Here is an 11,857-nt window from a genome sequence, read left to right as displayed (position 1 = left end):
CATCCCGCCTCTGGCCCGGAATGCCCTCCCTCTTCATATCTGACAATCACTCTCTCCCGCTTCAAAGCCTTATTGAAAGCCCATCTCCTCCAAGAAGTCTTCCTGGCCTAAGCCCTCCTTTCCTCTTCTCCCACTCCCTTCTGCATCACCCTAATTTGCTCCCTTTATTCACCTCCCTCCCCAGCCCACAGCACTTTTGTCCATATCTGTCACTTATTCATTTGTATTAGTGTCTCCCTCCCTATCTAGACTATAAGCTCACTGTGGGCAAGGAATGTGTCTGTTATACTGTTATGTTGTCCTCTCCCAAGCGCTTAGTACACATTAATAATTGTGGTATTTGTTAAGCACTTACTATGAGCCAAGCACTATAGAAAGCACTAGCGTGGATATAAGCAAATCAGGTTGGACACAGTCCCCATCCCACATGGGGCTCACAGTCTTAATCCCCATTATACAGATGAGGTAACTGAGGCACAGAGAAATTAAGTGATTTGCTCAGGGTCACACAGCAGACAAGTCAGGGAGGTGGAATTAGAACGCAAGTCCTTCTGACTCCCAGACCCATGCTCCATCCACTAGGCCACACTGTTTCTCAATGGTGCTGATTGCCAGCTTACTGTGTGCTGAGCACTGGACTGAATGCCCGGGAGGAGATAGTACGATAAAGTGAATTGACACGTTCCCTACCCTTAGGTAATTTCCAATCCATTGGATCTAGCCTGGCCCAACAGGAGATTTGTTAGAAATCAGAAGGGAGAGCAGAAAGCTCCAGTACAGTAAGTCTGGCAGAATCAATGCATGGTATTTACTGAGCACTTACTATGGGCAGAGCACTGTACTAAGCGATTGGGAGAGTATAATAAAAGAGAATTAACGGACACGTGCCCTGCCCATAACGAGCTCAGAGTCTAGAAAGGGGGACAATCAATCAGTGCCTGTTTACTTGTTTTGATGTCTGTCTCCCCCCTTCTAGACTTTGAGCCTGTTGTTGGGTAGGGATTGTCACTATTAGTTGCCGACTTGTACTTCCCAAGCGCTTAGTACAGTGCTCTGCACCCAGTAAGCGCTCAATAAATACGATTGAATGAATGAATGAATGAATTTGCTTGTATCCACCCCAGCACTTAGTACAGAGCCTGTCACAAAGTAAGTGCTGGACAAATACCTTAGTTGTTAATAATTATTAGTAATAGTGCTTGGCACATAATAAGTGCTTAACAAGAAGCATTATTATTATTATTGTGATTATTAATACTAAGGATTTGAACGGGGACATCTCAGAGAACCGAAGTCGCTTGGCGCTGGGACAGAGGGCCCTGGAGGGAATTTTCCAACCCAAACTAGTCCTGGCTCAAGTGGAATACCACACCCTCGGATGGAGGGGGACGGATGAAAAAGCCCTCCCCACAGACCAGGATACACCCCTCTTCCCACTGGCAGCAACTGGAGAACGTGGATGAGGGGAGAGGGCGATGCGGGGAGAAACAGAGTGGCTTTTCTCAGCTGAGGCTTTAGAGGAGGTCAGAGAGGGGCAGCGAAGAGGAAAGGAAATCAGCAGTGGGACTGCCAAAGGCGAACATAGAGGGCTTTGTGTGCGTTGTGCGTTCACGGTTGTGGTCTGGCACCGGCCTTTTCAGCTGTGTGCTCACAGAGGCAGGCGTGTGCGCACACACACAAACACACACACACACACACACACAGCTGTTGGTGATCAATCAATCATATTTATTGAGCTCTTTTCAGGTGCAAAGCACCTTTCTAAGTGCTTGAAAGAGTACCAACAGAGTTGGTAGACATGCCCCTGCCCACAGTGAGCTCACAGTCTAGAAGGGGAGAGAGACATTAATAGAAATAAATAAGTTTTGGATATGGACATGTGCTGTGGGGCTTAAGGAGGGGTGGAGAAAGGGACCAAATCAGGACAACACAGAAGGGAGTGGGAAAAGAGGAAGCGAGAGTTTAGTCAGAAAAGGCCCCTGAATAATAATGATAATAATAATAATTATGGTGTTTGCTAAGAGTTACTATGTGCCAAGCACTGCACTTAGGGCTGGGTAGATACAAGATAATCAGGTTGGACACAGACCCAATCCCACACAGGGCTCATGGTTTTAATCCTCATTTTATAGCTGAGGTAACTGAGGCCTCGAGAAGTGAAGTGACTCACCCAAAGTCACCTAGCAGACAAACGGTGGAGCCGAGACTAGAACCCAGGCCCTTCTAACTCCCCCTGCCCGTGATCTAGGAATAGTGCTATAGACACGTATCCTCACCCTCACAGCCTGAGGTAGGGAGGAGCCCCTTTTCCTCACCCCTTTTCTGGGACTTTACACCTCTCCCACTCCTTGGAGGAATGAGGCCTTGTTGCAGAGCAAGGATGCTGAGCTGCTGGGTATTAAGTTGTCCGGGTTCAAGAAGGGCGCTCACGGCCTCTCCAGGTTTTGGCAGTCAGTCAATCAGTCAATCGTATTTATTAAAGCTATAGCTTTAATTCTATTATAGCTTTAATTCTATTATAGCTTTAATTCTATTATAGTTTTAATTCTATTATAGCTTTAATTTTATTTGTTCTGATGACTTTGACACCTGTGTACATGTTTTGTTTTGTTTTGTTGTCTGTCTCCCCCTTCTAGACTGTGAGCCCGTTGTTGGGTAGGGACCGTCTCTATATTTTGCCAACTTGTACTTCCCAAGTGCTTAGTATAGTGCTCTGCACAAAGTAAGCGCTCAATAAATACGATTGAATGAATGAATGAGTGAATGAATTGAGTGCTTACTATGTGCAGAGCACTGTCCTAAGCTCTTGGGAGAATACAATAGATCATTAGAACAGGGACATTCCTGCCCACAATGAGCTGACAGTCTAGAGGGTTAGTCTTCAATCAATCAACCAATCATATTTACTGAGCGCTTACTGTGTGCAGAGCACTGTACTAAGCGTTTGGGAAGTACAAGTTGGCAACATATAGAGACAGTCCCTACCCAACAGTGGGCTCACAGTCTTCAGTGGTTCTCCAGTCACGAGAAGTGAAAACCATTCCGAGTTCCACAGAAACAATGTGGCCTAGTAGATAGAGCATGGGCCTTGGAGTCAGGAGGATCTGGGTTCTCATCCCACTCCGTTCTGTGCCTGTTACCTCCTCTGTAGAATGGGGATTAAGACTATGAGCTTAATGTGGGACGGGAACTGTGCCTTGCCTGATTGACTTGTATGTATCTTGATTGAATTGACTTGATTGACGTGTCCTGTATGAGAAGCAGCATGGCTCAGTGGAAAGAGCCTGGGCTTTGGAGTCAGAGGTCATGGGTTCAAATCTCGGCTCCGCCACTTGTCAGCTGTGTGACTTTGGGCTAGACACTTAACTTCTCTGGGCCTCAGTTCCCTCTTCTGTAAAATGGGGATTAAGACTGTGAGCCACCCATGGGACACCCTAATTGCCTTGTATCTCCCCCAGCGCTTAGAACAGTGCTTTGCATGTAGTAATCACTTAATAAATGCCATCATTATTATTATTATCTACTCCAGCACTTAGTACAGTGCCTGGCACCCAGTAAGCACTTAACAAACACCACAGTTATAATTGTTAACAATAAACAGACACATTCCCTGGGCACAACAAGCTTACATTCTAGACGGGGAGACAGACATTAATAGAAATGAATAAATGACAGATCTGGACATAAATGCCGTGGGGCTGGGAGGGGCAGTGAATAAAGAGAGCTGGGGCTCAGCAAGGTCATTCATTCATTCATTCAATCGTATTTATTGTGCACTTACTGTGTGCAGAGCACTGTACTAAGCGCTTGGGAAGTACAAGTCGGCAACGTAAAGAGACGGTCCCTATCCAACAACGGGCTCACAGTCTAGAATGGGGAGACAGACAACTAAATGAAGCATGGAGACAGGTGTCAAAATCATCAGAACAAATATAATTAAAGCTATATGCACAACATTAACAAAAAATAATAATAATGACAGCATTTATTATTAAGCACTTATTATGTGCAAAGCACTGTTCTAAGCACTGGAAATAGAATAGTAAATATGTACAAGTAAAATAAATAGAGTAATAAATCTGTACAAATATATACAAATGCTATGGGGAGGGGAAGGAGGTAGAGCAGGGGGGATGGGGAGGAGTAGAGGAAAAAGGGGGCTCAGTCTGGGAAGGCCTCCTGGAGGAGGTGAGCTCTCAGTAGGGCTTTGAAGGGAGGAAGAGAGCTAGCTTGGTGGATGTGTGGAGGGAGGGCATTCCAGGCCCGGGGAAGGACGTGGGCCGGGGGTTGACGGTGGGACAGGCGAGAATGAGGCACAGTGAGGAAGTTAGTGGCAGAGGAGTGGAGGGTGCGGGCTGGGCTGTAAAAGGAGAGAATAATAATAATGATGGTATTTACTAAGCGCTTACAATGTGCAAAGCACTGTTCTAAGAGCTGGGGAGGTTACAAGGTGATCAGGTTGTCCCACGGGGGGTTCCCAGTCTTAATCCCCATTTTACAGATGAGGTAACTGAGGCCCAGAGAAGTTAAGTGACTTGCCCAAAGTCACACAGCTGACAATTGGCGGAGCCAGGATTTGAACCCATGACTGCTGAATCCCAAGCCCATGCTCTTTCTACTGAGCCATGAGAAGGGAGGTGAGGTAGGAGGGGACAAGGTGATGGAGAGTCTTGAAGCTGAGAGTGAGGAGTTTTTGCTTGATTTGTAGGTTGACAGGCAGCCACTGGAGATTTTTGAGGAGGGGAGTAACATGCCCAGAGCATTTCTGTACAGGAGGTTCTACCGAGATCTGTACCAAGTATACCAAGTATTTCATGGGTCCCAGATGTGCAAATGGCAAAGGTTATGCGAAGTCACATCCCCCAAGGGTCACACCTGCCTGCAGAGATTCAGCCCTAGACACAAGCACTGGATTACCAACTCCTATGACCCTTCACTTTCTCTCCCTCCATCCGTGCTTTCTGTCAGCTGTCCGAGCCAGCAGCCCTCGGCTTCAGATATTTTGAAGGATTTATTTTTTATGGTGTTTGTTAAGTGCCAGGCACTATACTAAGTGCTCAGGTAGATACACTCTAATCAGGTTGAACACATTCCTGTGTCCCACAAAGGGCTCACAGAGTTAATCCCCATTTTTCAGGGGGAAGGCAAGGGCTACCTGATCACCAGACGGTCATCAGGCTGGGTGGAAGAGGAAAGTTGGCTAACTTCCCAATCAATAGATTGATCAATTAATTATATTTATTGAGCACTTACTCTGTGCAGAGGCTGGAAGAGCATAATACTTCATAGATGCTGGATTTGGCTGAAGGGATAATAAAGCTCAGGATGCTAGGCATGGGCCCGGGAGTGAAAAGAACTTGGGTTCTAATCCTAGCTCTGCCACTTGTCGGCCGTGTGACCATGGGCAAATCATTTCATTCATTCATTCAATCGTATTTACTTCTCTGGGCCTTAGTTGTTTCATCTGTGAAAATATATTAATGTCTATATACCCTCTAGACTGTAAGCTCATCTATATGTCTATTTATTGTTATATTGTATTCTTCCAAGCACTTAGTACAGTGATCTCAACACAGCAAGCATTCAATAAATACAATTGAATGAATGAATGGAATGGGGATTTAGACTGTGAGCCCCATGTGGGACATGGACTGTGTCCAACCTGATCGTGGCTCCGTGGAAAGCGTACGGGCTTGGGAGTCAAAGGTCATGGGTTCTAATACTGGCTCTGCCACTTGTCGGCTGTGTGACTTTGGGCAAGTCAGTTCTTCAGTGCCTGGCACAAAGTAAGCACTTAACAAATACCACAAAATGAAATAAAAATCTGGGAAAGCTTATTGGAGGAGGTGAGCTTCTAGGAAAGATTTGAATGAGGGGAGACCTGGGGTTCTGTTGGATATGGGGAGGAAGGGAAGAAAAGTGTGAGCAAGGGGATTCATTCATTCATTGAGCATTTACTGTGTGCAGAACACTGTGCTAAGTGCTTGTGAGAGGAAAATACAGCAATAAACAGATGCATTCCCTGCCCACAGTGAGCTTACAGTCTACAGGGTGGGAAGGAGGAGGGAGAGTTGAGAGTAAGGGATAAGTAGAAGGTTGGCTTGGCGGGGAGTTGCATTTGCGGGGGGATGAAACCCCTTGTAGGGCGAAGCTAAGGTCAGGAACCCCTGAGGATTCCCCTCCCCATCCGATAGTCAGTCAATTGATTGTATTTACTGAGTGCTTACTGTGTGCAGGGCACTGTACTAAGCATGGGGGAGAGTACAATATAACAATGCAACAGACACATTCCCTGCACTCAGAGATGTTATAGTCTAGAGGGGGTGCCTTTTCCCCCAACCTGTGTTTCCCCAACCTATCCCCCAGTTCTTGACCTCTGATCCCAGCTTGAGTGGATTCTCAAAGTCCCAGAAATATTAGGGAGACGAAGCAAAGAACCCACCTGATCATGGATATTGGTCGGAGCCATTTCTTGGTGGGAGACTTAGGCTAGGAGTTGGAGTCTGGAGATCCATCTGGTCGTTATTATCGGTTGGAGTCATTACTATCCCCTGCTTCACAGCCTTATTGAAGACACATCTCCTCCAAGAGGCCTTACCTGACTAGGCCCTCATTTCTTCTTCTCCTACTCCCTTCTACATCGTCCCGATTTGCTCCCTTTCACACTGCCCTTAGCCCCACAGCACTTATGCACATATCTGTAATTTATTTATTCATATCAATGTCTGTCTCTCCCTAGAGACTGTAAGCTCATTGTGGGCAGGGATTGTTTCTGTTAAATCATGATATGGTATTTATTCAATCGTATTTATTGAGCACTTACTGTGTGCAGAGCACTTTACTAAGCACTTGGGAAGTACAAGTTGGCAACATATAGAGACGGTCCCTACGCAACAATGGGTGTACTCTCCCAAGCGCTTAGTACAGTGCTTTACACCCTGTAAGCGTTCAATGAATATGATTGACTGATTGATTTTGGGTCTCTACTCCAGACCCCACACTGGTTTTTCCTGAAGTCCACCTGTTATTATATTATTATTATTACTACTAATAATAATGATAATAATGATAATAATTAACTGCTTACTATGTTCCAGGCACTGTACTAATCACTGGGGTGGATTCAAGCAAATTGGTCTGGACACAGTCCCTGTCCCGCATGGGGTTCACACTCTTCAACCCCATTTTACAGATGAGGTAACTGAGGCCCAGAGAAGTGAAGTGACTTGCCCAAGGCTACATAGCAGACAAGTGGTGGAGCCAGGATTAGAACCCGTGAATGTCTGATATTCGCAGGCCCATGCCCTACCCACTAGACCATACTGCTCCTCAGTTCTGAGCCCGCCACTCCAAGCACAGCCTAGGAATCCTTACCAATGGTCCGGAGCCAGAGTAAGTCTTGGGGTGGGACGGAGGGGGTGTGAGGGGCTGGGAAGGTCTTTGGCCTCCAGTGCTGTGATGGCTTCCTTTATCTCTGGACTTGGAGCAGGGCACAAGCAGTCTGCCACTACCTTGACTATTCCTGGGTGAGGGAGTAGCAGTTTACAAAACATTAGATACACTGGCACCTGGTTGGAGCCCAACTGGGATGGAAGCAAAGGGGGAGTTTTGCTCCTCCTCCTCCCCAGTGGGGGCAAGGGGTGGGGTCTGTCAGCTCATTGTGGGCAGGGAATGTGAATGTGTCTGTTTACTGTTGTACTCTCCCAAGTGCTTAGTACAGTGCTCTGCACTTAATAAGCTCTCAATAAATATGACCAAAATACAACTGAGTGAATGATGGGGCAGGCAGAAGACTGCTTACTGAGGCTGGTTATTATTTGGATTGGAAGCTGCTGCTTCTTGAAGTGAAACCCCAGGGAGGTGGGTGAAAACTAGAGTTAGAAGCTCTGAGGAAGCAATTTCATGTTGCAGGCCCTGCCTCATCTTTTGTTTTGGGCTCTTCACCCTCCTTCTCCTCCTTCTCCTCCTTCTCTTCTTGCCCTCCTCCATTTCCTCTCTTCCCCCCTTCTTCCCCTCTTCCTCCTCCTTCTCCTCTTCCTCTCCCTCCTTCCCCTCCTCTTTCTCTTCTCCCTCCCCCTCCCCATCCTCATCTTCCTCTTCCTCCTTCTCTTCTTTCTCAACTTCCTCCCCTTGTCCTCCTCCATCTCCTCCCCTTCTTCCCCTCTTCCTTCTCACCCTTCTTTTTCTCTTCTTTTTCCTCCCCCTCTGCATCTTCCTCTTCCTCCCCCTCATGTCCTCCTCCTCCTTCTCTTCTTTCTCATCCTCCTCTTTCTACTCCTCCCCTTGTTCTCCATCTCCTCCTCTTCTTTCCCTCTTCCTCCTCCTCTTCTTCCTCTTTCATTGCCTCATTTTCCTCTTCCTCCTCTTTCTCCTCCTCCTCTTCTTCCTCTCCCTTATCGTTATCATCCTCCTCTTCTTCCTCCTCTTCTTTCTCATCCTCCTCTTCCTCCTCTTCTTCCTCCTCCTCCCCTTGCCTCCTTCCATCTCCTGTCTCCTCCCCTCTTCCTCCTACTCTTCCTTCTCCTTTTCCTCTTTTCCCTTCTTATTTTCCTGATTTTCCTCCTCCCTCTTTCTCTTCCTCATCTCCCTTCTTCTCCTTCTCATCCCCCTTCTCCTCCTCTTCTACTTCCTCTTCCTCCTCCTTCTCCCCTGAGTGCTGCCTGCCCTGCCCTGGACACAGACTTTATTCACAGTGAGTGAGTGGCAGCCAAACTCGGGACAGACTTTATGAAAGACGCCCTCTCTCTCTCTCTTTTTCCTCTCCCCTTCTCTTCCCTCTCCCCCTCTTGCTTGAAAACCAGCTCAGTGTCTTGTGTGTTTTTGTTTCAAATGAGTAATAAATGAATCACCACAACTCCGGGCCAGGATCCTAGTTGCCGTGTGTATCCCGGGCCGTTACATAAACATGCCCAGAGCCAGCTAAGGCAGTGCAAAGAGGCGGAGAGTCCCAGCCTGGAGAGGAGAGAGGATGCAGGCTCCACAGCTGGCTCTCTGGGAGGCAGACAAGGAGCCGTCATTCTTCTCCATCCTCCAGCAGGGATGAACTCAGCCTAGTTTGGGGGGAAGATCCAGGTCTGGGTGTAAGGCAGGGACGGGGCCTGAGAGGTTACTTTGTCCAAGTCCCATCTCTCTTGCCCACATCTGCCCCCAGGCGAGAGGGCTCAGTTGGCCTCCTGGGCAGGGCTAGGACACTTTCCAGCTGGGAAGACTCGGTGGGCTGAGAGTTCCGGCAGAGGTCCGGCCCAAGCGAAATGCAGGGGCCTGGGCCTCCCCGGCTGGCCGGGCGCTGAGCATGGGGGGGCTGCCTTCGCCACCACCGCCGCTGGACGCCGGACACCAGACCGGGCTGGGGACCAGCTGCAACTATGATCCTCCCCAAGAGGTTCCCTTGGGAACGGGACAATGGTAAGTCTCCTGCTCTGCCGTGTCCCTGGGCTCAGTTAGTCCTGGAATGTAGGCTCCTCAGGGCATGTGCCCCAGAGACAGAGAGACAGAGAAAAAGAGAGAGACAGTTAGGGAGACAGAGACAGAGAAAGGGAGACAGAGGGAGAGGGAGAGAGAAAGAAGGAAAGAGAGAGAGAGAGAAAAAGAGAGAAAGAGGAGAGACACAGAGAAAGAGAGAGAGAACTAGAGTGAGCAAGACAGAGAAAGAGGGAGAGAAAGAGGGAAAAAGAAAGAAAAAGAGAGAGAAGTAGAGAGGGAGAGAAAGAGAGAGGGAGAAAGAGAGAGAAGGAGAGAGGGGAGAGAGAGAAAGAAGGGGAGAGAAAAAAGAGAGCAAGAGAGAGGGAGAGAAAAGGAAATAGGGAGAGAGAAAGAAAGAGGGAGAGAGAGGGAGAGAAAAGGAAATGGGGAGAAAAAGGGAGAAAGAGAAAGAAACAAAGAGAGGGAGAGAGAGGAGGAGAGAGAGGGAGAGAGGAAGAGACATAGAGAGAAAGCAAGCAAGAAAGAATGAGCATCCTTTGCTTCAGAAGGCTGCACAGGGCCCGGCCCAGGTCATGTGTGCAAAGACTGGCAGCATCTGTGGTGTCAGTTGAACCTGGGGCACGGGGCTGGACACAGTCCCTGTCCCATGTGGGGCTCATAGTCACAATCCCCATTTTACAGATGAGGCAACTGAGGCCCAGAGAAGTGACGTGACTTGCCTAAGGTCACATAACAGATATGTGGTGAAACTAGGATTAGAACCCATGACCTTGTGACTCCCAGGCCCATGTCTCAGGAAACAGCATCAGAGATCAGTGGGAGGTTCTTTCTTCCCTCGAAGGCGAGAGCCATGTTCTGGACCCCAGGCAGCTGAAGGTCACTTCGCTCCTGCCCTTAGGCCAAACCAAAGAGGTCCCAGCTAATAATAATAATAGTAATCATAATAATAATAATGGTGGTACTTGTTAAACACTTAGTATCTGCCTGGCACTGGAGTAGCTGCAGAACAATAATAATGGCATTTATTGAGCGCTTACTATGTGCAAAGCACTGTTCTAAGTGCTGGGGAGGTTACAGGGTTCAGGTTATCCCATGGGGGGCTCACAGTCTTAATCCCCATTTTACAGATGAGGTAATTGAGGCACAGAGAAGTGAAGTGACTTGCCCAAAGTCACACAGCTGACAATTGGCAATGAGACGCAGTGGTACTGGGAGCCAGAAAACTGTGGGTTCTAATCAGGGCTTTGTCACTTGACTCCTTTGTGACCCTGGCCAAGTCATTTCATTTCTTTGGGTCTGAGTTCCCTCATTTGTAAAATGAGGATTGAGGCTGTAAATCCCAAGAGGGACAGGGGCTGTGACCAACTCGATTTGCTTACATCCACCCCAATACTTAGACCAGTGCCTAGAACATAATAAGCCCTTAACAAATACCACTATTATTATGATTATTATTATTATTATGTCGGACAGAGTTTAAGGTTTCCAGCTACATCCCTCTTGAGGCCCAAGACCAACTTTCCAGGAATGACTTACCATTTAAACCTACTCTTTGTCACCAATTAGACTCTCCCTAGATGAGCTCCAACCCCGGGGTTGGGGCAGCTCCAGACCAAAGAGGGATTAAGATTGTCTGCTGGGTGATCTTGGGCAAGTCTCTTCACTTCTCTGTGCCTCAGTTATCTCATCTGTAAATTGGGGATGAAGACTGCTAGCCCCATGTGGGACAAGGACTGAGTCCAACCCGATTAGCTGAGATGTGTCCATAGAGTCGCTATGGATCGGAAACAACTCGATAGCATAAGACAAGACAAGATCTCAGTACTTAGTACAGTGTCTGCCACACAGCGAGGGCTTAACAAAGACCATATAAAGGAAAATTAAAGTGGGGAAAACCACTCTGTGATGGCTCAGGAGGTTGAGACCTTGGGACCCGAGGAGCTTAGACTAAGGAAAGCAGCATGGCCTAGTGCAAAGAGCCAGGGCCTGGGAGTCTACTCCTTGCTCCCCAACTTGTCTGCTGTGTGACCTTGGACAAGTCACTTCACATCTCTGGGCCTGAGTTCCCTCATCAGTAAAATGGGGATTAAGACTGTGAGCCACTCATAGGACAAGGACTGTATCCAGCTTAATTTGCTTATATCCACCCCAGTGCTTTGTACAGTGCTTAGCACATAGTGAGCACTTAACAAATACCTTCAGAATTATTACTATTCTCATGAACCCGACCGGATCATGGGTCTGGCGTAGTCACTGAGAGGCCAACTTGAGCAGAGGCCTGAAGAGTGGACAGACCCCAGATGGCTCTCCACAAAGCAGGTGGTGATCAGATTGTGTCATTGTTAGTATGCAAAGCACTGTAGTGGCCGCCTGATGAGTGCAGAGCACTGTACTGGCTGCCTGCTATGTGCAAAGTGCTGCGTTAATAATAATT

At 47.8% G+C, this 11,857-nt stretch overlaps 1 protein-coding gene across 5 annotated transcripts in view; it reads left to right on the top strand.

The window, feature by feature from the left end:
* The first annotated feature begins 9,089 nt into the window (after window positions 1-9,089).
* The window catches only part of IL16 (interleukin 16), an 80,961-nt gene continuing 78,193 nt past the window's right edge, over window positions 9,090-11,857 (top strand). For all 5 annotated transcript variants that reach the window (XM_038767504.1, XM_038767503.1, XM_038767502.1 and 2 more), the window contains exon 1: window positions 9,090-9,405. In XM_038767504.1, coding sequence (XP_038623432.1) covers window positions 9,403-9,405 — 3 coding nt within the window. In that variant the 5' untranslated portion in view covers window positions 9,090-9,402. The remainder of the gene's footprint in view (window positions 9,406-11,857) is intronic.

Source organism: Tachyglossus aculeatus, chromosome 26, assembly GCF_015852505.1.
Source record: "Tachyglossus aculeatus isolate mTacAcu1 chromosome 26, mTacAcu1.pri, whole genome shotgun sequence".
Lineage (NCBI taxonomy): Eukaryota > Metazoa > Chordata > Mammalia > Monotremata > Tachyglossidae > Tachyglossus > Tachyglossus aculeatus.
The sequence above is the reverse complement of the archived record's forward strand: the minus strand, read 5'-3'. Positions and strand labels throughout refer to the sequence as shown.